At 37.5% G+C, this 26,458-nt stretch overlaps 1 protein-coding gene across 1 annotated transcript in view; it reads right to left on the reverse strand.

Moving 5' to 3' along the window:
* The window catches only part of MSH3 (mutS homolog 3), a 175,632-nt gene that overhangs the window by 131,238 nt on the left and 17,936 nt on the right, over positions 1 to 26,458 (reverse strand). The window contains exons 5-8 of the mRNA XM_077759869.1: positions 25,656 to 25,772; positions 24,867 to 24,986; positions 23,127 to 23,270; positions 18,725 to 18,891 (exon numbers count right to left, since the gene is read on the reverse strand). Coding sequence (XP_077615995.1) covers positions 18,725 to 18,891; positions 23,127 to 23,270; positions 24,867 to 24,986; positions 25,656 to 25,772 — 548 coding nt within the window. The remainder of the gene's footprint in view (positions 1 to 18,724; positions 18,892 to 23,126; positions 23,271 to 24,866; positions 24,987 to 25,655; positions 25,773 to 26,458) is intronic.

Below are 26,458 nucleotides of genomic sequence, written 5' to 3' on the forward strand. Positions count from 1 at the left end.
TACTTCCAAAGATATTTTTTTCAATCACAAATACCACAAAATCATTATGTGACATTATATTTGCCTTTGAGAAAATGAAGGGAAAAAACCCAACTTTTTTGAGAACTATCATCTTACATAAGCCTGAAGATGACTATCAGCATTAAAACATTCTCAGATAGCTGCAAATTCATTTCATTTTTTTCATGCATGATTAAAAGCATTTTCTCAGCAAAAGACACAAAATCAAGACTATTTCACTCAGATCATATGCCTTTTGAGTTGACTGACAAGCTCAAGCCTGCCTCAGACAACCTAAAATAACCAATCTTCTTAAACTAATGCTTTTCTCTATAAATACTGACTCTGATATTATGCCCAGAAAGACATGCTTCAAAAAAAATCAACAAATTGACTATCTGAAATTCATAGTACAATGAATAAAAAAATTATACACAAATAACACACCAGTTAACCGGTGTTTCCTTTTTCATTCAAGTCAACAAATCTTCACTGTGTAAATACTACAGGAACAGAGAAAAATAAAATGGAAGTCCTCTGCCTTGTATTATAGGTTGAATTGTGTCCCCCTAAAATTCTTATGTGTAAGTCCTAACCCCCAGTATCTCATAATATGACTTTACTTGGAGACAGGGTCCTTACAGAGGTAATCAAGTTAAAGGGAGGTCCTTAGGGTAGGCTCTAGTTCAGTATGACTGATGCCCTTATGACGAAGGGAACTATGCACATAAAGACATACACAGAAGGGAAGACAACATAAAGAGACAGAAGCAGGAGATAACTCTCTGTGAGCCAAGGAAAGAAGCCTGGAAGATCTTTCTGTCACAGCCCTTAGAAAGAATCGACCCTGTTGATACCTTGATCTTGGACTCCAGGCTTCCAGAACTGGGAAACAATACATTTCTGGTTTTTAAGCCACCCAATCTGTGATACTTTGTTACGGCAGCCCTAGCAAATTAGTAATACTCTACAAAAGCCTCAACATCTATTTAAAGAGGCTTATAAACAAATCACTGGAATACCAAACAGATTGAGAGGAATGCTGTGGAGGTAGCTGCCAATGCCAAGTGTGTAAATATACCCACCATGGCTGATTTTAAGCTACCCATGCTTTAACAACATGACAGAAAATTCTTGGAAACATAACAATCCATTCACAAAGCTACTAAAAGCCAGCTGTGGCACAGACCAAAAATGCAAGCGTCAGTATTTAATATCTACAGGCAACTCCAATTATAGCCAAGGTTGGACTCACAACTAAAAACTGCTTCATAAAAGCAGTAAGATTATTAGGATATAGAGTATTTTAAAAGATAGATGTGGGAAAAACACAATATGCAACCCAAGAATAGCTTAAGAATGATAGAAAACAAATGATGAATGAAAAATAAGAGCTAATATTTACCCAGTACTATGTTCTAAGCACTGGTTTAAGCCCTTACATGTATTAACGAACATAATCCTCACTACAACTTCATGAAATAGTTGTATTATTATACACCTGTTTTTCAGTAAGCAAAACAGAGTCACAAAACTTGTTAAGATCCACAGCTAAAAAGTGAGGAAGCTAGGATTCAAACGCAGGGTGTGTGGCCCCAGACCTGTACTCAGACCACTGCTCTGTGCCATCTCTCACTGTACATGACATGTTCGGAACATGCCAATGGTCTGGGGCGGCCTGGGCCCAGGGACAGGGACTAAGAGACCAGGTGGGAGAAAGGGTGCCGTTCTTCTGGCCTCAGGTAAAGGCTACCTTACATGAGCAATGGGTTTGCAAATCAAACTCTGCTAAGATGGATTAATTTAACCTTCCTATATGACTTCTTATTTAAATGCATCAAATCAAATTAGAATTTGAAAATACCTAAAAGTCTGCAAGTGAAAATCTCTCCTAAAACAAAATCACCATCTCCTTATCTGTTCCGTGTCTAATTCCCGATTTTTTCATGTAAGGATTGCTTAGCAGGTAAAAACCACCTGTAATCACTCAGGAGCAATCAGCATGACCTAGAGACCCTGAGAATAAAAGGAGGAAAAATCACACAGATTCTTGAAGCTATGAAGAGAATTCCAGAAGATGAGGCTGCACGCACTAAGCACCCAGAGCACAGGCAAGCAGAAAAGGCACAAACTTTCCACTCTTGTAGTTAGAATAGAGACACCCACAAACACTTCGCATCACCACAGCCCGGGGGACTAATGAATTCCACTGCTGTCTTCTACATTTAGCCAGCATTTAACTCCAGAACTGTACTTTTAAAAAATCACTGTATATTTATGTGTTTGCACAGCACTGTCACAGATCAGCATTTTGACAAAGGTGGTATTTTGGTATATGGGATAACAACAGGAGTGGATAAAAAACATATCTCTGAAGTAAAATCTTTGCACTGTTAGTAGAGAAGGAAAGATAAAGTGGAAGGAAATATGCAAGCAGGAAGCAAGACAGAAGCTTCTCTCTTTCTAAAAGCATATGTTTCTACTTACAGAGGGCCATGGAACTAACCTAAGGAAGCCCTTTCCTCACAGAATGTGAGGGGAGTCTAAGCTCTGTCTCTCTGTAACAATAAGTAGGTGGGAAGGAGGCAGAATATGACAATCAACCCACAGGCCAAGCTGTTCCCACTGTTCTCTGGAAGGTAGAAGAAATAGGATTTCATTATGTATGGGTGGGCAATCTCTTGTCTTACTCAATTTAATCACCCACAGATAAACTTTGTGACATCTGGGGGTTGATAGTTAAGAGTTACATAAAAAACTGTAAAGTATACTTACCTATAAGGTAATTCATACATAAATGATACCCTGACTTAGCAACTAGAAACTGTTCAGACTTAAAAATGGCAGTTACCACTTTATCAAGTACTTCCACACTCACAGTACTTCAGTCAGAACTACAACTAGTATTGATATTCCTATTTGCAAGAAAAGTTATGTCTACTTAAAGTATTTAAACACCTGTCATTTTCCAGCTACTTTGAAAAATGAGGCTGAAGAAACTCAGCATCCAAGAAAGACAGACGGTGGTGTGACTTAATTCTAGTAAATAGCTACAGATGAACATAAGGTTAAGAAAAACATTTTACATCATCACCCAGAACCCACAGATACTGATACTCTTCTATTGCTACTGTAACAAATCACTACAAACTTAAAACAACAGTCATTTATTATCTCAGTTATGTAGGTCAGAAGACTGACCCTGGTCTCACTGGACAGACCTGTGTTCCTTTCTGGACGCTCCAGGTGAGAATGGAGTTCCCTGTTTTTTCCAGTTTCTAGAAGCAGGCTACATTCCCTGGCTCATGTCATCTTCTCTGTTTCAAAGCCAGCACTGGGGGTCAAATAAGTACATTACATCCCTCTGACCTCCTCTGCTTCCCTCTTCCACATTTAAAGGACTCCTGTGATTAACTGGACCCATCTGGATAATTCAGGGCAATCTCCTGATCTTAAAGTCATCTGAGCAGCAACCTTAATTTGCCCTTACCATGTAAGCTGACATTTTCACAGGTTCCAGGAACTGGGATGTGGATATCTTTGGAGGGCCATCATTCTGCCTTCTACAGACAGAAAGACAGACGGGGGTGGGGAGGGGGGGTGGTGTGTGTGTGTGTGTGTGTGTGTGTGTGTGTGTGTGTNACTTAAGCTTATCCCCTCATTTAGAAAAATTTATAGCTTATAAATTACATAGTTACTACTTCAAAGGACTGTTGTTTAAATTATATGAGCTAATAAAAGAATATGCCTAATAGAGTAGCAGCTTCATTAACTTTTTTTTTTTGTAATTTTTATCTCATCTTTGTTTAAACTTTTCTCTCATTGTAAAATGCTTTTCCCAGCACCTATTAAGTGCTACCTATCATTCTAGGCCCTCTCTTACATAAACTTTCCCTACATTCTGTAAAACTGCATTACCTGATACAGCAGCTATTCATCGCATGTGGCTGGCTATCGAGGCCTTGAAATGGGGCTAGNCTGAGATGTGCTTTAAGTGTAAAACATACTCAATTTTGAGAACTCAGTGTGTAAAAAGGAATGTAAAGAATTAGTGTATAAAAAAGAATGCAAAAGAAATACACAATGAGACGAAGTTTGGAATATGAAAAATTAATATTAAAAATTAATTAATTCACTTGTTTCCTTTCATTTTCAATGTGGATGCCATAAATGTAGTTTATTTATTGAGACAGTGAGAGAGAGAGAGAGAACACAAGGGAAGGACAGAGAGGGAGAGAGAATCCCAAGCAGGATCAACACTGTCAGCCCAGAGCCCAACACAGGTCCCCATCTCACAAACCATGAGATCATGACCAGAGTTAAAACCAAAGAGACGCTTCATGGAGTAAGCCACTCAGGCACCACCCCTGGCCACCAGAAAATTTTAAATCACGTATGTGTTCAACGGTATCTTAAGAACCGTGTTGCACAGTGACAGACGGCAGCTACACTTGTGGTGACCATAACGTAATGCATAGACTTGTGGAATCACTCACTATGTAGTACACCTGAAACTAATGTAACACTGTGTGTCAACTATACTTCAATAAAAAATAAACAAGGGGCCCCTGAGTGGTTCAGTCAGTTAGGTGTCTGACTTCTGCTCAGGTCATGATCTCACGGTTCATGAGTTTGAGCGAGCCCCACATCAGGCTCTGTGCTGACAGCTTAGAGCCTGGAGCCAGCTTCGCATTCTGTGTCTCCTTCTCTCTTTGCCCCTCCCCCGCTCACACTCTGTCTCTGTCTCTCTCTCTCTGAAAAATAAACAAAACATTTAAAAATAAACAAAGCAACATGTGACTTCCATTTGTGGATCACATCCTATTTCTACTAAGTAGTACTGCTCTCTCTCTTGTGTACTGTTAGTATTCAGTTTGCTTTCCAATCACACAGTGTATTAATCTGCTTTGTACACAGAGCAATCTGTATATGTGCTGGCTGTCTAAATAGATTGGTAGCCCTCATTGGGCAAAGGTAATAATTTTCTTTTTTGTTGTTGTTGTTCCTAAATTTTTTTAGGTTTATTTATTTATTTTTGAGAGAATGACAGAGCAAGCAGGGGAGGGGGAGAGGGAGAGAGAGAGAGAGACAGAGAGAGAGAGAATCCCAAGCAGGCTCTGCACTGTCAGCAAAGAGCCCGAGATGAGGCTTGAACTCACAAACCATGAGATCATGACCTGAGCCAAAACCAAGAGTCGTACATTTAACTGACTAGCCACCTAGACGCCCCAAAGGTGATAATAATCTAATCTCAATGAGATTCATGACAACTGTGTAATAAATGTTTGTGAAGCATATATCATTAACAGGAATAACCAGAAATCAATACGTCATTCTTTGAAGCAACTTTTTCTTGGGTTAAAGACAGGCTTAGGATGTAGGGCAAATGGAAAAAGCTTCATTAAATAATACTTAGATTATTATATACAATGCACTCATCTATCTTCAAATCTATACTATTCTAATTCATTCTTTTAAATGGTAATTGCCATCCACAAAATTGTTTTCATGAGTCATTAATTACTCAGGACTTTAGTTAAAAAAGCACTGCCATGATGGCTCAGGTGCAGGCCTTCCTGACTAGACACAAAGTGCCCTAAAGACACTCTCCTGACCTCAATGGCCCTACCAGGTACAGACTAACCCTGTGGATGGTCATGGTCCAACACAGCCATCACGGAAGGAATGCAACTCATGCATTCCACTCTCTACCAGCCTTCTTATTAGGGTTGGGGACAACCTAGTATAACCACATTCTGTGTTCAGGGCTCACATCCACTCCTATGAGATGCAGAGCCCAGCTCAGCCTGGCCAAAAAGAGTTGGTCAGAGCTGAAGTACAAAAAGAAAGAATTCAAGATGACACTGAAGGAATGAGTCCCAAGAACTTGTCAGAGTTTACTAAATTGTTGGAGTGTGTAGGAGCTCCCAAGCAAACCTGGAGAAACATCATCAACCTCAGTATTATATATATTAAGTCAAGTTATATATTAAATCAAACACCAAACAGAAGACAGAAGGAGAGATAAGAGAGTAAGGAAGGAACAGAGTGGAAAGAAAAATGGTAGAGGGGAAAAAACATAGCAGGACTTCAGAGACTTTTATTACTCTAGAGATCAACTCAAGCTCGCAGTTAAAAATAATCCACAAAAAAAGAAGAGGGAAGAGAGAAGAAATTCCTGGCCTGAAAACAAGAGATAAGAGAATAATCTCAAAGTAATCAAGAAAAAGAAAGGAAATTAATTGAGAAATCTCTCTTCAGTGGGGAGATTCAACAGGTAGGAGTCATTGCAAAGACTAATAAGTCTAAGAATGATAAGTCTAAGTCCACTTAGACATAGGCTTAGACAAGGATTAGACCATAAGCAAGTCCAGAGAAGTTCACAGTCAAGCTAGCCTCAGGTTTTTTATTTAAAATAGATACTGAAAGGAAGTTTTGCTACAAGGGAAGAAAGGAGAAGGAATCTCTTCCTGAACTATGAAGAGGGAAAGGGAAGAAAGAAGTAATTGAAGAAATGCTATAGACAGATGGCTACCTATATTAAGAGTTCAATTATGGAGATATTTGTATTTTAAACTGCCACTAGGTTATACCTTATTGATAGCAGAAAGTGGACTGACCAGCATCAATTACAACTGGGGACCTAGTAGGGTTTGCCGCTTACTACCTCAGTGACCTTGTAACTTCAGAATAAAATGCTTTAATTAGGGGACTTTCTGCAATTACATCTTCAATCCCAAATGAATAGGTGTATTTACAAAAATCAAGTAGAAGTAGTAAAAAAATTATGCATACCTCACACAATGCTTTTCAAACCTTCTGTTTAAGCAGTCTGGCCCCAGCTTGGGGGTTCTCTGAATTAATCAGTTAACCCATTCCCCCAAACTCTTCAAATGCTGTTTCTTACTATTAACTACTACCAGTAAACCTATTACATGTACATTCCATTTATACTTTCCAAGTAACTCCCCGAGGAGTTACACTCAGTGAAAATGCACAAAGGCTGAGAATTTACATAAACCCTATAGCAAACACTATTGTACAGTAACTATCATATATTAACTTAGCATGTTTTAAAATCTGGATGTTGGGGCACCTAGGTGGCTGAAGTCGGTTAACCATCCAACTTCGGCTCTGATCATGATCTCACGATCTGTGAGTTCAAGCCCCATATCAGCCTCTGTTGCTGACAGCTAAGAGTCTGGAGTCTGCTTCAGGTTGTGTCTCTCTCTCTCTGCCCTTCCCTCACTCAGCCTCTCTCTCTCTCTTTCTCTCTCTCTCTTGCTCTTGCTCTCTCAGAAATAAACAAACATTAAAATGTAGATTTTCACATATAGGAACATGCCCATTTCATATATATTAAACATACCCATTAAAAGTCCTGGCTAGATATATTAAGAACTATCAGTTGGGGATATAATGTAGAACATGGTGACTACACTTAATAACACTGAATTGTATATTAAAAGTTTCCAAGAGAGTAGATCTTAAAGGTCCTCATCATAAGAAAACATTTGTGACTATGCATGGTGATGGATGTTAACTTACTGTGATCATTTCACAATATAAATATCAAACCATTATGTTGTGCATCTGAAACTAATGTTTTATATCAATTATACCTCAATAAAAATAAAACAATACAAATCTTTAAAACAAAAACAACTGTTTCTTGTTAAGACCACAAGGAAAAAAATCTTACAAAAGTTTCTTTTGTATTTGGTTATTAAAAAGAAAAAAAAATGAAAATACAATGGCATTTCCACCAGGAAAGGAATTCATAATGTTTTTTAAAAATCTATATAAAACTGATTTTTATTAAGACTTTTTCCTTAAATGCTTTCTTAAAGACATTTTTCTTGCTAAGTATGAGATTTTTTTCCTGCTACTTAATNAAAGAAATGCAATGACAAAGGAGTCAGTCAACTTTATATTTATCTCCTACTCTACCATCAAAGAATGAGGAAGATGAAAAAAACAAAGAGAAAGAGAGAGGGGAAAAAAAAAAAGATTTCCTATGAGTACCACACAGGAAAGGTTCCAAGTACCAGAAATGAGGTTGGGACCTTGTTTTAATCAATATCAATCTTTAAAATAATTACATAATTCCTCGTCAGGATAACTTAGCCATGTAGATTCCATTAGTATTTACTGTAAGGGAATATCCATGGAAATGTCAAAAAGCTTAAATAAAGTAACATTTTTTTAAAGACTAAAAACAATAGGAAAAAAATGATATGGAATTCTTTTGTTGTTGTTTTAAGTTTTTACTTAAATTCCAGATGATAAGGAGTTAATATGGTCCTTCCAAAAGAAGTGAATGAGTTGGCCACATCCATACCATTTAAATATACCTTTATTATCATACATACTGTATGCATGAATTACTAAAACTATAACTACTACAACAATCCCTCCATTTTATAAAACTAAAATCATCTGTCTTAAGAAAAGCAAATAGGAAATACCCATCTTCCCTATTCCAAAAGTCACTTGTTTAATCATTCACTGATCATTTAATTGCCTATTATATGCAAGCCATTTTGATAGGTACTGGGGACACAAAGAATCATTATGATATGGTTTTTGCCACCAGCCATTCCTTCTCCATCTTCTTCACAGGAAACTTTTTATCCAACCCCTCCATAATATTGCTCTCTCTTCTGGTTCTTTTTCACTTTCACTTTACACAACCTTTCTCTCCAAACGCCACATCTGTCTCCAAACAAGCTGCCATGCACCCCCTAGCAGACCAAACTAGCTCCTGTTCCCTAAGAAAACCATGCTCTCCTATACCTCCACCTCCCTGGCTGTCATTTTTCAAGTCTCAGTTCTGGCCTATTCTTCTAGGAAGCCTCACCTAACTCCTTCTGGCAAAGTTTGATGTTCTCATGCTACCAGTCACTCTACAGAACCTTAACAATCAGCACTTTCATTATAAATGTTTATTTACTTCCATGACTACCAATCCCCTAGACTATAAAAATCGGGAGAGTAGGGATCTTCTTCATTTTTCACCTTCACTATCTAATAATGAACTTGGCACAAAGTGAGCACCCAATAAATGTTTTTTAAGAATAAATGAATGTATTACAATGTATAACTCAGAGGATATATCAATAAATTGAGAATATACTGGAAATATCTATCAATACGGATATTTTTAGTGATAATAAAAGAATAATCAGGGTGCTTGGGAGGTTCAGTTGGTTAAGCATTCAGTTCTTGATTTTGGCTCAGGTCATGATCTTGTGGTTCTTGAGTTGAAGCCCCACGTGGGGGGATTTCCAAGCCCCTCCTTGGGATTTTCTCTCTCCCTCTCCCTCTGTTCCTCCCCAGCTCGTACTTTCTCTCTCTCCTTCTCTCTCAAAACTAAACTTAAAAAAAATCAATTAGAATGTATTGCTATCTAAATTAGTAACATGAACTTGAAGGCAGAATAAAGTATCTTACTTAGAAAGGTGAGCTATCACGAAAAATGGAGAGTAACCAATCTTCAGGGAATTTAAGTGACCCTTCTAAGCTTCAAATTCATCATCTGTATTTCCCTATATCTCTGGTTCGAATTCTTTTTTTTCACATTCAAGCAATGGTCCCATTTATATTAGATTTAGGTCAAACACAAATACAAAATCTAAATGACAAGAAACAGATAAACGTGACATATACTACCCTTAGTACATGCACCAACACAATTCCCTAACTTAAGTTATCCCCTCCATCTTCAAATATGTTACCACATCTAGGGGCACCTGGGTAGCTCAGTCAGTCAAAGTGATTGACTTCAGCTCAGGTCATGGTCTCGTGGTTCGTGAGTTTGAGCCCCACGTCGGGTTCTGTGCTAACAACTCAGCTGAGATTGTGCCTCCTTCGTCCTCTGCTCCTCCCCCACTCGAGTTCTGTGTGTGTGTCTCTCTCTCAAAAATAAAAACATTAAAAAAAACTTTTTAAGATGTTACCACATCTATGCGCATATCACCACTACAACCCAAGCTTCTGTTAAATCAATCTACATTTTTTAACTCAAATACCAACTTAAGAATCTATATTCTATACCATAAAAATTTATAAAATCAAAGGTTTGCTTTACTAATTACATACTTTTAATAGGCCTATTTCCATTATTTAGTTCTTCTTTGTTCAATAAAGTTTTGAAATTTTCTTTAAGGTTTTGTTTTTCTTTTGGTGAATACAGTCCTAAATAATATTGCTTTTGTTGCTATTCCAAGTAGTATCTTCTTTTAAAAATCTTACTATTTGTTGCTGCTATATTAAAATACTATTCATTTTCGGCTATTGATTTTATTTAACCATCCTGATAAATCCTTATTACTGCTAATAACTTGTCACTTCTGCGTCTTCTATGTAGGCAACATATGGTATGCACATGAACTTTAGAATTTTCAACAGTCTTTAAATGTTAACTACCTCTCATTTGTGCTGTTTAAAAATATACTTCTGGATAGTATCTGATCACTTTTAAGTAATAAGAATGTACATATGAGATAATTTATGATAACATTTAATTAATATATTGTATGAGGAGTTTAATTCCCTTCATGGAGAATTACAAAAAAGACAGGGATTGCAAAGAGGATTAGAAGGCATACCTATAGACAGATTATGCAAAGAGAGATAAAGCTGGGGAAAAAAAGCATTTTATGAAACATTCAGCCTTTACTACTTCTGAAGCATTTTGACAAATTCTATTTTACTTTTTTTCACTGTTAGGTGCAACCTACCAAACTGATTTCATAAACTTTGGTTTGAAAAAAGCTGTCCTAGATCAAGGAGATTACCAACTTTTAAGGGGTGGCTTAGTCAGTTAAGCGTCCGATATCAGCTCAGGTCATGATCTCACAGTTTGTGAGTTCGAGCCCCATGCCAGGCTCTGTGCTGACAGAGGCTCTGACAACTCAGAGCCAGGAGTCTGCTTCAGATTCTGTGTCCTCCTTTCTCTCTGCCTCTCACCCCCTCTCACTCTGTCTCTCTCTCTCAGATATAAACATTAAAAAAAACCTTTTTAATGAATTCTGCCACATGCTTCAGTTCCTGCATTTCTGTTTATGCTTAACATCACATTAGCAATAAAGAGCCCCATGAGCACTGGGTGTTATATGGAAACCAACTTGACAATAAACTATTTAAAATAAAATAAATTTTTTAAAAATTTAAAAAAGCAATAAAGAGCCCTTGTGTTGTTAAGCGGAATGAGAAAAAAAAAGAGGCAGTCTTAAAATGAAAGTGGAGGGCAAATCATTTAATTTATACTGTGGTTCAAAAAGAAAAACAGTGGTAAAGAGGTGAGTCTACAAAGCACATCACAACACAGAAAAACTGAACTGCAAAGAACCTGTTCCTTAATGGGGGACACATCCCACTCAAAGTGGGAGGAGCAGTTTATTAGTTGCAGACAAGAACATGATCCTTGGTACCAAAGTATTGTTCACTTCAGTTTACTAGTTTTATACATTTGCCTGATCTTAATTTCAACTTTTATTTTGACTATTGTTACAAAAAAAAGGTATATAGCTAAAGCACCAGATTCTAAGTTTATAAATATTAAAGTCACATCCCAATAAAAATATTTTAAATCAAACTGGGTGGGAGGGTTAGCAAGATCTGTATCCTGGGGCGTGTGGAAGGCTCAGCTGGCTAAGCGTCTGACTTTAGCTCAGGTCATGATCTCAAAGTTTATAGGTTTGAGCCCCCTGTCGGGCTCTATACTGATAGCTCAGAGCCTGGAGCCTGCTTCAGATTCTGTGTCTCCCTCTTTCTCTGCCGCTTCCCTGATCATGCTCTGTCTCTCTCTGTCTCAAAAATAAATTAAAAACATAAAAAGCATTAAAAAAAGAATTGTTTCCTTTACAATAGGTATTTTGGTACACTTGACTGACTCGGTAGAATATGAAGCTTTTGATCTCGGGGTCATGAGTTCAAGCAACACATGCAGGGTACAGAGATTACAAAGAATAATAATAATAACCTTTAAAAAATAACATACATTTTTTTTACTTTTACAAAAGACATGTACTACCCCTATAACTTAACAAATTTAAAAGAAAATTCTAACACAAAATAATAAATGGAGTCACTAGGCCAAAGTGGAAAAAAACATCAAAATAAAGCACAAATTCTTCCCACTAGTGCCCATCATCTTCCATGAAACAGGTACAGTCTTCCCCTCTGTCCATAAACACACTGCCATATAGCAAATGATCACTAAACAGTTACATGCTAGATTCTGTCCCAGGCCACTCTTTGCCCAGACACACCCAACACTCCACTCAATTCACTGTTCACAATTCTCTTACCCCATCCTGTGTTCACACTCCCCTGAATGCCCTCACCTTACCCAGGCTCATCTTCCCACCAAATTTAGGGACTTTTTGGCTTGTATCTGCATGCCACCTAGTGTTTGGTATGTACCACGTTTACTTGGTTCCCAACAACTCCTAATAGGAATCATATTGAAATAACTTCCTATAAGCCCAAGGCACGGAGCTTATTAAGCTTTGACAAAACTTATTAGAAGAGTGTGATCACTAATTCAGACCATCAAGTACTGGCCACTTAATATTTCATACGTGTGGAGCACTTTCTCTTAACCAAGTTAATCAGTAATATCTAGTTTTTTTTCCCTCTCATGCTTCAAAAAGATTTGATACTTTTTAACCAATGCTAAATTCAACTAATGACATTAGCAAGAAGTTGGACGTTAGCCATAACACAGATACCTAGTTTACATAACAATTGCTCTGATAATTATGCACACAGTCTCAAAGTAATAATCTCATTTTGATACTGAAACTACAAAACATTTTCCATTAAAAATTTGAAAATCAAAGTACAACAACAGAGAGTGGTAATTAATCTCTAACAGAAATTAATTTAATAAAAGAAACACAAAATTAAAACACTGCAATGGTAGTTTCAAATATCTCTAAAAGACATTCAGACGGTACAAATCTCCGTTATAAACAATCACCTCAGATAATAGTTTTGGTTAAACCTTTGAAGATGTAAGGCCCTCTGTGGACACAAAAACATAATAAAGTATTTCTCTTTCTAACACTGGAAGTATCCACAGCAGGAGTTATTCTTATTCCCCATCAAGATTTGAATGCTTTCTTCAAATCGGCAGCATAAACATCTACCCTTGGGTAAATGCTGATGCGTTCAAGCATTTATTTCATAAGCCAAATTTCTTAGATCACTGTAGTACTGAAAGATATTCTTCTATACATATTTTACAAATCATGTAAACTGGTTAGGGTGATTTTATAACCAATTATCTTTCTCAATATCATGCAGCTTCAGAAAATTTCAATAGTCAATACTGTAAACAATGAACACATACCACTGGCCGTATCATTTGCAACAGATAAAGGATGCCCACATACCCCTGCTTGGCCCTGGCTCTCTATGTAGCTTTTATCCTCTTCGTTCTATTTCTTTCTATGTTCCTTCCTCCTAACTCTCAACTATGACGTTCTCCAAACTCCTTGGTCTTATTCTTTTTTCCCCTCAGGGACCGGTTTATTTTTTTTAAAGTTCAATTCTCCCATTTAGGTAGTGAACTTGCCTCTTTTCGTTTGTCATGCCACTCTTTTGCTCAGAAGCCTTACTGACTTCCAGCAGGATTCCAGACCCCTTTGCCGGATTTTATGGTCCTCAACCCTTTCTTCCCCATTTCTCAAAATGAAAGCTCACCTCCAATTAGAAAAGGGTAGTCTCTGTCCTCACACTTCCTCTAATATCTCCAGTCTCTGTGCCTCAGAGCTCATACTGCTTACAAACGCACACACAGGTGTGCATTCTCTCTCTCTCTCTCTCACACACACACACACACACACACACACACACACACACACACACACCCTTCCTCCTTTCCACTATCAGTTCAAAGCCTCCCAACCTGCAAATGTTGCCAGCCCAGCTCACCTCCTACACAAAGCCTTCTTTGGCTAGGACTGGCCCCAGGAAGCCCTCACCTCTCTGAACACAAAATTAAGCATCATCTGCTTTGTTCCTCTGATTTGCCTCAAACATCAATTTCCTTGAGAATTAGTAAACACAGCCTAATGTTTGTCTATTGTTTTCTACTGTTTTCCTCTTAACCAGTTTTATAGACATATAACATCTCTAAGCTAGAGCGAGCTTAAATGCAACTAATATAGTGTTGAAAATCATCCCTTTCCCTTTGTTTCTCTCTATATATCCTTACAACAAATGGGAAAGGTAACAAAAAATAATTTCCTAAGATCCAAACTGAAACTTAATAAACATTTTACATAAATAAAAATAATTAACCTAAGAAAATCTATCATTCTCACTAACATTATCATTACTAAGAAACAATTTTACCTTAGCATCTTAATTACCATGTGATACAAAGTAACTAAGTGTACCTGGAGAAAATAAATGTGAAGGTTCTGGTACTCTTCAAATAATTCACAGAACAGAAAATCCTATGGAGACCTCTTGTGGCCAAAGATTGTAAAAAAATGGTAGTACTTTAAAATGCATATTCCATAATTCCGACCCCTTCTGCCTTTTCTCACACAGCTTTATTATTTCTTCAATATTAATATTATTTCTTCAATATTAATATATATTAACCGGTAACTGACAAAAACTGCTATTTTTACCTTCAGATTTACAGAAGAAAAAGAATGAATTCTAAGTCTGAGACACCAGAATCTACCTATCACTGTTTAAAACAGACAAAAGTCCAGGCACCTGGGTGGCTCAGTCAGTTAAGCATCCAACTTCGGCTCAGGTCATGATCTCACGGTTCGTGGGTTCAGCCACATGTCAGGTGCTGTGCTGACAGCTCAGAGCCTGGAGCCTGTTTCAGATTCTGTGTCTCTGTCTCTCTCTACCCCTCCCCCACTCATCCTCTGTTTCTCTCTGTCTCAAAAATAAACTATAAAAACATTTCTTTAATAAAAAAATATTTAAAAAAATAAAATAAAATAAAACAAACAAAAGTCCAACAAAAACAAAACAGGCACCTGGGTGGCTCGGTCAGTTAAGCATCCAACTTCAGATCAGGTCATGATCTCATGGTTCTTGAGTTCAAGCCATGCATGAGTCTCTGTGTTGTAAATGCAGAGCCCACTTTGGATCCTCCGCTCCCTTCACCCTTCTCCTCTTCCCTGCTAACAGTCTCTCTCTCAAAAATAAACATTAAAAAAATTTCTTCTTGAAAATTTTAGGCTATATATANAAAATAAAATAATGAAAAAGTGAATTAAGTGTTAAATGCTAAAAACTAGATTAAATTTTAAAGAAAATTAAAATGGACTAAAATACATAGAATTACTGAAGTAATTTCAGAATGGAGAAATATCTAAATATAAAAATAATAGAATGTTGGCTCTCTCTNAAGCTTTTTGCAGAAAAAAAAGAAAAAAAAAGAATGTTACTATAAGCATGAAGAACTTATTCGGTCCAATCAATCTACTAAAACACACAGAAACAGTGAATTAAAATATAATTGAAAATGTTTCTTAAAGAGAGTTAAAAAACAGCAACAAAAAATGCAAATTCCCAAGGGCCAAAAATAATAGGAGAGACATTTGTGTCAGAAGGTGGCGGTGGGAGATAACACCATAAAGGGCCGTGCATAGGGAGCAGAATAAGAAGGCATTCCCAAAGAGAAAAGGGCAGAGGCAATATTTAAAAAGACAATGATTAATAATAATAATAAATAGTAATAATAAAGTTAATAACAGACAGCTTGCATCCATAAAGGGCTTTCTATGCCCGGCACTGCTACAAACATTTTACTTATGTTAACTTACTTAACCCTTAGAACAACCCTATGAAGTAAGCACTCTTATTACTCCTCTATTAAAGAAAAGGAGGGAGAAAAAAAGGGAAGGAAACTGAAGGACAACACAGCTGAATACCAAAAATTGATCAGGGGAAAAGTCAATTTTCTAACCAAAACCCTATGTCATAAGAGCCACAATGTTTGCTCGACTTTTGAATCTCTAGCACTCTGTTCCGTCCATGGATACGGGTTAGCTTTAGACACTCAAAGAAATGTGGCTTAACTTTTGACTTTGTTAGTCTAATATGCGAATAAAACAAAAATTACATGTGCTTGGTAAAAATAGGAAAAGTTATATATTCTCAGTGCTAACCAAAGAAATACAAATTGAAATAAGACAAATGCAGTCATCATATTTGGGAAAGCCCACATAAGACACCAGAACTATCTTTTAGTATGCCAAATGGCTTCTGAATCTCATTTGATGGGAATAAACACTTAGTAACATCAGAAGCAATGCTGCCTACCAGCCAAAAATTCCATTTTTGGCAATGTCTTTGTGGAGTGTTTTCACATTCTATTGAATTTTTGCCTTTATTATTTTATTTTTAAAAAGTGGAAATCAGAAAAACAGAAGTGTTCATTCAACTGATCAACTTTACTCTCTGCTATATCTAAGTCAATTGAACATACAGCTATAAAGAAAAATGAACAAAACTAGAAACACAAATATTGGAAATAAAGTTTTAGAAGACTAACTTGAAAATTCTTAGAGATTTTATTAATTTTTTTAGACCTTCAAGAGCAACCCCTTGTCAGTCTACTGTGTCAGTTTTAATTATTCAGGTTTTAACTCACTGTCAGAAAAGGATTATAAACAAAATAAGAGGATTTGATACAGAGACTTTCACCTATCCAATTGGCAGAGATTGTTCAAATGATCCAATGTAAGCAAGGTTCAAGCAACTCTCCTATACTGTAGCAACAGAAGTAGAAGTTGAGATTACCAGTTCTAAAGCTTTACAGTGTTTATACCCTGTGACCCAGCAATTCTACTTAGAGCAATTTAGCTTAAGGAAATAATCAGAAATGCACACAAATATTTCTATACATGGATACTCATCACAGCAATATTTATTAAAGTGAAAAAAATAAATGCAGCATAACAAAAGGGATGGAGAAATTATCCACTTACATGACTAAAATGAGATGCAGTCATTTTGTTTCCTTTAAGTACTCGCTGAAATATCAGCAAATGAAATGATGCTATCTAGAATTTGCTTCAAATAAATAATCCAAGGAAAGAGGAAGCAGGGATACAGATGAAATGAAATTGTCTGAGTTGAGCAATGTTGAAGCTGGTTGGTGAATTCACAGGGTTCACTATACTATTCTGTATAATTTTGTATATGTTTCCCATAATAAAATAAAATAAAATTTCCTTCTAAAAAGTATGGGGGGGGTGTATGCATGGGTGGCTCAGTCGGTTAAGCATCTGACTTCAGCTCAGGTCATGCTCTAGCGGTTCATGGGTTTGAGCCCCACGCTGGGCTCTGTGCTGACAGCTCGGAGCCTGGAGCCTGCCTTAGATTCTGTGTCTCCCTCTCTCTCTGTTCCTCCCCAGCTTATACTGTCTCTGTCTCTTCCTCTCTCAAAAATAAATAAAGATTAAAAAGCAAACTTAAGTATGGGCAAGTTTAAGTAAAAATATAGGGCACAAAACTGATTTTGCAACATGACTCCAACTTCATAAATCAAAAAAGGTGATGTATGTGCATAGCACTAACACACCAAAACATTTAAGAAGAAGTATCTCTGAGTTATAGGATTTGATTTATTTTTAGCTCTTCATTTTTTTTTGGGTAACTCCCAATTTTTCCTAAATGATTACGGATTAGTGTTATAATAAAAAAAGTATTTATTTTGAAATCTACTTAGAAGTTCAATTTAAATGAAAACGTGACACTCCTTAACTCTAAGAACAAAAAAATACTTGGAACTTCACTTATCCATAGGTTTGACTTTCCAACTGATTTGTCTATCTACTGAATAAAAGTCTTTATGGGCTCTCCTGCTTAGTCTAAAGTCCAAATTCTTCAATATACAGTCCTGTCCCCTGGAGCCACAGCCCACCTTTCCAGGGTCCTTTCTCCCCATACACTCCTCCAGGCGGCAGTATGGAATGGTCCCAACAATGTACCTTCATGTCTGTCGCTTAACATCATGCTTTGTGAATCCTGTTAGACAGGCACACATCTGCCTCTCCTGGGGGATTATAAACTCTGCCAGACAACGACCACAACCACATGCTCTTCCTCTGGATGCCACAGTGCCTAGTACACTGCTGTGTGAGATGTGTGACCTTAGATGTGATCATTAAAACTCCTGGACACAGCCACAGATTAAAACTTGCAGCATCTTCAAAATTATATAACCTTTCCAAGAAATGAACTCTAAATTACCTCTAAAAACTGAAGATAACAGGACACCTGGGTGGCTCAGTCGGTTAAGCATCCGACTTCAGCTCAGGTCATGATTTCGCAGTTCTTGGGTTCAAGCCCCGTGTCAGGCTCTGTGCTGACTGCCAGCTCAGAGCCTGGAGCCTGTTTCAGATTCTGTATCTCCCTCTCTCTCTGACCCTTCCCTGCTCATGCTCTCTTTCTCTCTCTCTCTCAGAGAAATAAATATAAAAACAGTAAAAAAATTTTTTTAAACTGAAGATAAATTACGAAATAATATCATTAAACTACAGTAAAAGCCCTACATTAAGGTGATATTATGGGTAATTTTATCTTTTTTTTTTTTTAATTTCCACCACAACTGTTAAAATATTTTTGTAGGTAAAAACCTTTTAACAACTTTAATGAGTTTAATAAGGACCAGTTTGGGAATTAAATCTGAGTTTGGAAATCAGTAGTATTTTCCAGCGATGTGCCAACTCACCGAGCAGCCGTGGCTCTGTGGACAAGCGCCTCTGTTCGCTCTGACAAGTGTGAGGGGAGCAGCAGTTCCACGGGCTGCAGGCACAATATCCGGGTTTCGAGCTCTGAACGGGAAGCAGAGTCCTGGAAACTATCAAACACGACCTCACCTGTGGCAGGCTGCACTCCCTGAAAACAAAAATACAACATCACAGAAGAAAGACCTTTCCCAATTATAACCTTGACACATCATAAACACACGCGGAAACAGTAAAGAGGATATACCCCTCTAGTATGTAGTCCATCTCTAAACGGTTTGAAAACCTGTGTGCTTTCCAAGATTATTATGTAAGAAGTCAGATTCACCAATGTCTATACTATGCTAGATGGTATTTTAGAGAGACACCCTGAGCCAAGTCTTGGATCTAATGAACTTGACAGAATGACTCTGACCAGTCACCAAATCCTCAGTTTCCTCCTCTAACTGGGAATAAGCCAGCCTATTTTCACCTTCAGGTTATTGCAATGGTCAGATCATAGAACCAACGTGAAGGCTTTATAAGCCATTCAGTACTGTACAAATAACAGCTGTCATCACTAAAAGTAATAAGTTCCTAGTAACATGGCCACCAGAGCAGTAGTAAATTTATATTTCATTTTATAAAATTAATCAATAAAAGTACAATTTAAAAAAAAAAATAACACAAATATAGCAAACTCCAAATGAATCCCAAGTAGAGAGTTTATCTCAGGAAATAACCATGAAAACTAAAAGCTACTCCCTATCATCCCAAGCCAATATCGCAAAGATAAACTGGAAAAAGTCATGGTTTGGGAAAGGAGGAAAAAGTTTAATGACCTTGCCAAGGTTGCGGGGTGACAGAGTGGTAGAGACAAGGTCCATGTGGTCTCACTCCACAGGCCACTCTCATGTCCTCTGCTCATGGTAAAGTATTGCATGGGACTCCTGGGTGACTCACTTGGGTAAGAGGCCAACTTTGGCTCAGGTCATGATCTTGTGGTTCATGAGTTCAAGCCCCTCGTCAGGCCCTGTGCTGACAGCTCAGAGCCTAAAGCCTGGTTTGAATTCTGCGTCTCCCTCTCTCTCTGCCCCTCCCCTGCTTGCTTTGCTCTCTCAAAATAAATAAATAAACATTGAAGAAAAAAGTGGAGGGGCGCCTGGGTGGCTTAGTCGGTTAAGCGTCCGACTTTCGCTTAGGTCATGATCTCGCGGTTCGTGGGTTCAGGCCCCGTGTCAGGCTCTGTGCTGACTGCCAGCTCAGAGCCTGGAGCCTGTTTCAGTCTGTGACTCCCTCTCTCTCTGACCCTCCCCTGCTCACACTCTCTCTCTCTTAGAAATAAATAAAAAAATAATTAAAAAAAAAAAGTGGAGCGCCTGGGTGACTCAGTCAGGTGAGCATCTGACTTCTGCTCAGGTCTTGATCTCACAGGTTGTGGGTTCGAGCCCCGTGTTGGGCTCTGTGCTGACAGCTCAGAGCCTGGAGCCTGTATGGAATTATAGGTCTCCCTCTCTCTCTGCCCCTTTCCTGCTCATGATGTGTCTCTCTCTGTCTGTCAAAAATAAATAAACATTACCAAAAAAAAAAAAAAACCAAACTTAAAAACAAATGCATAGCACTAGTGACAGATGGTATTAGCTACACTCACACCTAAACTCAAACATGGCTGACAGAAAGAAGGTCACCTGATACAGCTTCTTTGGAAAATAGCATCATATTTTCTAGGAAAGTTGTAAACATCCATACTCCTAAAACTCAGCAAATCCTCCCTAGGTATATACTCAGGGGCAGGTATACCACAAGACAGGCACCAAAAGGTTTATAGTAGCATTCTCTGTACAACCAAAACGGAAAAGAACTCATATGCCCATCAAGAATGAATAAACTGTAAATCATAAAATACAATATGGCAATGACAGTGTAAGAACTACTACAGTAACCAAGATAAATAAACCTCATATGCAAATAAAAGTCCCCAAAAGATACGCACAATATGTTTACATTTGTATATAGTTTAAGGTGGTAAACCTAGAACTAAAAGCAAGGAAATTATCATCATAAAAGTCTAGATTACAGTTAACCTCTGCTGAAGGGAAGGGACCCTTCTCTAAGCAGTGTTCTCTTTCCTGACCTAGAGGGGTGTCTCACATTACTGTAATTAAGCACTCTATTTTATGAATTTTTTTCTTTTGAACATTTTAGAATTTTTTGAACTCCCTCATTTTTGGCTCAAAGTACTTCCTTAATGCTAGCTGAGGGGTCGGCATTCTCTAGTGCCTGGACAGCCAGACTGTAAGTACGTTAGTATACATAAATAAGTTTCTCTTCCAATCTAAGAACAAACCATTTACAAAAGCCATTTATAGAAGTTCAAGTAACAAACGTATCGGCCAAATTCCCCTCTGCCTTTTTTATTATTTTTTTAATGTCTATTTTTGAAAGAACATGAATGGGGGAGGGGCAGAGAGAGGGAGAATGAGGATCCCAAGCGGGCTCTGCACCGATAGCAGCAAGCCTGATGTGGAGCTCGAACTCAAGAACCGTGAGATCATGACCTGAGCAGCAGTCAAATGCTTATCCGACTGAACCACCCAGGTGCCACCCCACTGCCTTTTTAAAATTAGAGAAATGGGTCTATATTATAATGCCTGCAACATGTGATATGTGACACTAAGAAGCTCAAAGTTAGTTGGTATAAAACCATGCACTGCCCAGAATGAAGGTAGAGGGCCCAACTGCAGTGGTACTATCAACACGAAAGCCTTTGTTTTTAGACTAACTGCCAGTACCCAAAAGATAACTCCTAGGTAGTGACACTCATCAGAATAGGGGAAAACTCAGCAAGAATAGTACTGAGGGTAAAAAAAGAATAGCTCTATTGTAGCCACACTGAGTTTGAGGAGTCAGGACAAATTCTGAGTGGCCTGCCTGGCAAAAAGATAGATACAAGAGGCAGTAGCTCAGGAGACAGGTGCAGCCTGGACCTAGAGCTTTGGATGGTATCAGCCCAAAAGTGGTCACTGAGAACAAGGACAAGGCCCAAGAAAACACTTGAGAGGCAAATTATCATTTCTCATTTTTTCACATCTCAATTCATACACAATGGTTAACTCTGGCAGCAAGCACTAAGCACTAAAGAGGAATTGTATAGTATCAGCTCTGTTCTTCAGACTGAGTTTCAGGTAAATATAAAATAGCACATTACACATGTTAAAGCTCAAAAGCAAATAACCTTACTATTTGTAAATAGATCCAATTGCCTATGAATAAATTAAAAAGTACTTCTCAAAGATAAAACAAATTATTTAGGGGGAAAAAAATCATTTAGAGCAACCCAACAGTAATGCAAACTCCCTGAAAGTTTATTGGTTAAGCAAATGTCAAGTTAGCACAGAATCATCCTGCCAGAATAAGGTCTTAAAGGGTACTTTGGAGGGGCCCGTAGGTGGCTCAGTCAGTTAAGCATCTGACTTTGGCTCGGGTCATAAACTCACAGTTCATGGGTTCAAGCCCTGCATCAGGCTTTCTGCTATCAGCACAGAGACTTGCTTCAAATCCTGTCTCCCTCTCTCTCTGCCACCCCCTTCTATCTCTCTCAGAAAAAGCACTTAATTAAAAAAAAATTTTTTTAAGTTACTTTGGAGACATTTGGGTCGTAAGAATTTTTGTTGGAAAAAAAGAATTTTGTTGATATTGCAGCTGATTGCAAAAATCAGAAAAAAAACAAAGAGAATTCGTTATTACATAGGCAAGGAGTCCTACTTTTGTTGCTTCACCAACAAGAGAACAAGGGAATCTAACAGTTGTGAAGAGCACTAAAAATTCTAAGGTTTTGAGCAGAGTCCAGGTGGTTCTGTAAATTCGCAAATTTACACACAAACTGCTAGTGGGTAAAATCAATAAAACCACGATTCACAAATTATATTTCTCTACAAAACTGACTCTAAGTATTCCTGATGTTTATTAAATATGGAGTTTTGTATTTGCCAACTATTGTTTCCCCTTAACTATCCCCTTTACTCCAAATATATACACAACAATCACGTAATCATGCGTTTAATTTCAAATCGCTACAGGAAATTTGTAAAACCCTTTGCTATCCGTGCATGTGTTGGCTTAGTGTTTTCTTCTGCTCTGTTTCTTATCTATATCCATACCTGTCACTGTGTCCACCTTGAACCCTAAAGGCATAGAGCACATGGACAGAAATTACCTGGATGTCTCCATAGTACAGAGTGCCAAGTAGCCATATGAGAAAACTTTTAACTAGTGATTTAACATATCAAATTATGAGGAAAATGTTTTTCTAGTAAATTATTTGAGGGCACACTTCATCAGTCTCATTATAAACCACAGAGATACCATGAACATCTATCATTCGTTCTTTACCTACAAAGTACTTACCACGATTCCAATGAAAACGTTCCCCTTTTTTTTGTCCTTCACATTTTCCTGATCTTCACAGATACACAGAAGAAAGCTGGTAGAAGTATCAGTCACTATCTCATCGACATTTATAGCATCATCCAGCTTGACTAAAGGATTCACATGTAATAATTATTAAAGAAAACTATATGATACATTCCCATTAACTCTTCTCTCCTTTAAAACAATGGCTCATTGTCCAAGACATTTTTGCTCTGTGCAAAATTTCCCACACACAGCCTTCATTCTTCTGACTTACTCTGATCATAGTTACATGCCTTATCTCCCCCAAAATATGAGGCTCATGAGGATAAACAGCTATTATGTTCTCACTTCCCAAAGAGCCTAGGAGAGTACCCTTTGGGGAACCTCAAATATGAACCCTCTTCTTTACTTGGATAATGCTGAGACTTGAATCCTTAACAATCCCATAATGCTTAATTCCCCAAGTCAAAGCATGAATACACTAAAATAGTATAAATTACTTTCTTCCTTTAAAGTGCCTAAAGCTTTCAGAAATAGCAAGAAAATTTTTAAAAGACATGAAGAAAGAAAACCAAAGAAGAAAACCAAAACATAGTATGTGTACATATATGTATGTATGTGTGTGGGTGGGTGTGTGTCTGTCTGTTTAGTAAGTCCATTAATTAAATTCTCAGGGATAAATGTTGATTTGGGATCAAATCAGTCTGGAACTACCCCAACTTAGGCATCAGCTATAGCAACACCAAAAGAGAAGCAGGGAAGTGCACCATTTTAGGAACAGGCTTTAATAAGAGATTCAAGTTCAGGCAAAAGAAACAATAAAATTACCAGGTTCTTACAGAGTGATCAGTTTAGAACAGCACAGAATTGCTCACGATTTGGGGTCTATTCTGAGCTGCACCTATCTGTGATCTTATTCGAACAAAATGGTCTTCCTGATTTGGGTAGAAGCTCAGCAGGTCTCTAAATAAGTAGGTTTGTATGAAATCATGAAAGAAATTGTTTTAACACAGTATCTTTTAAGACCTTATCTCTACAGTTTTTTTTAAGACCTGACCCCATTCCACAGTACACATTTTAAAATGCCTCTTTGTCCCATTTTGTATATACTTATCTGGTTTTTAAAAAATAATATTTTATGATTGTGCTATTAGAATCATTTTGCTTCAAGTAATTCACTGAATTTATGAATAACTATAGAATTGCGGGGGGGGCGGGGTAATCACTGTGTACACCGAGGGTTCTCACAAAGTGAGAAAGCCTCACTATACCTATTTTTAAAAATAATAAAATTTTTATGAAGCTAACAATTACTGAGGACGGCCTACGATTACCTTTCATAAGCAGTTAAGTTTGTGCTAACTTTATAGTTTTCTTTTCACATTTTGAAGTTAATAAGCTGTTTTTTAGGTCTTGTCTTAGGAAGGATCTAGAGGAGCTTAGAGGCCCTAAGCACCTAACTACCACCCACACAGTACAATTCAAATCAGTTGCTAACTTGCTATCATCTTTCATCAGGCTCTCTTTTTTTGCTCTTACAGTATGACAAACTCCTCTCTTTCAAAAATGCTTGTTTCCAGCCATTCCCAATTCCTCCCTCTTCAGTAGTGCACTAATCAAAGGTGAAAGTAACCAGACCTCATCAAAAAGGTACCCATTCAAAGAATAATTAAATAAAAATGTTATTTAAAACAAAGCCCTTGTAATAAAGGAAAATTACTATTTGAAAAGGATATCTTCTCCAATAAGTGTAGATTTTGTATAAAGAGCAGTTAATTTCCGGGAAAAAAGTGAACTTTTATTATCCCCAATAGCCTTTAATGCTGCAGTTTCAGTCTGCTTCACGACTCCCACCTTCAACAAAAATGAGAAATACTGAACGCATATGATGAAACACATGTCAAGACTTAAAATTCTTGAAACATTTCAAAATAAACAAATTCTGAAATTTCTCAACAAAAATGAGAAATACTGAATACACATATGATGAAACACATATCAAGACTTAAAATTCTGAAACATTTAAAAATAAACAAATTAGTCTACAATGTCCAGATGTAGGGCTTAAGAAGTAAACACTACACAGAGCTCACAAGTGAATCACTCTACCACAGCCCTTTTTTTTTTTTTTAATTTACCTTAGAGGCTCCTAGGTGGCTCAGTTGGTTAAGCGCCCAACTACTGATTTCAGCTCAGATTATGATCCCATAGTTCATGAGACTGAGTCCCACATGAGGATCCAAGCTAACAACACAGAGTCTGCTTGGGATTCCTTCTCTCCGTCTCTCTCTGCTCTTCCCCTACTCATGCTCTCTATTTCACAAAATAAATCAACAAACTTTTTTAAAAATTACCTTAAAAATCTAATAAGCTGAAAACTCATGAAGATATAATGCTAATAATTGTGACACACTTTTGTTTCCCAAATACCAAATTCCAATTCTAATACCACCTTAGGAAACATGCTTTCACTCTCTGGAAGGGAATCCAATCCCCTGTTCCCTCAAGTCAAAGCCGACTGACCTTATATCCTTTTGCCACAAGGCGGCGTACATGAACAAACAGTCTGTGAGTAGGTATGCTTGCTGTCATAAAGTTGTGATCTAAATGGCAATAAATATTAAGCTCCCGGGCTGCAATCTAAAAAATTAAAAAAGAGAGTATCAATAAATTCCTATTTCAAGAGTTCCCCTGTGGTGTTCACTCACTTTGCTAAAAATCCATCAAGGTATATACAGTTAGGATTTGTGCACCTCTCTATATGAATGGCCTATCAATAAAAAATTTAAAAAACATTCCCTACACAGAAGCCTATAGTTTAAGCCTATTTTTTGGCAGTTCCCATGGCCTAACCTCAGAGCCAACATCAGTATCTATAAATGTGGAGAAGTATGACAGGTCTTCTATGCTGCTTAGATCTATCAAAACCTTAAAGTATTGAGCTGACCTTGCACAATGATATTCAATGCAGAGAGTGTGACACTATAACAGAATAAGAATTTGCTACACAGCACATGCAGATACTGAAAATTAGAAGATACTACAAAACATAAATTCTGAACCTACTCAGACAGAGGGCATCTTTGAGGAAGTGGGAAGAGAACCCCCTGGTCTGGTTAGCTAATTCATGATGCATAAATGAGAGAAGTACAAAACCAGGCAGCACCACCTAACTCCCCACTTTCTTCTGGAAAACACGATGGCTCAAACACTTCCCAGTGGAGCCATGGAATATTCATTCCAACATTCTCATTCCCTGCCCCACCCAACTCTGAAGTGTAGTTTCTCATCACAAGGCTAGAAAACATCAGCCTTTATTGGGTGGT

Source organism: Crocuta crocuta, unplaced genomic scaffold (assembly GCF_008692635.1).
Source record: "Crocuta crocuta isolate KB4526 unplaced genomic scaffold, BGI_CrCroc_1.0 scaffold162, whole genome shotgun sequence".
NCBI lineage: Eukaryota > Metazoa > Chordata > Mammalia > Carnivora > Hyaenidae > Crocuta > Crocuta crocuta.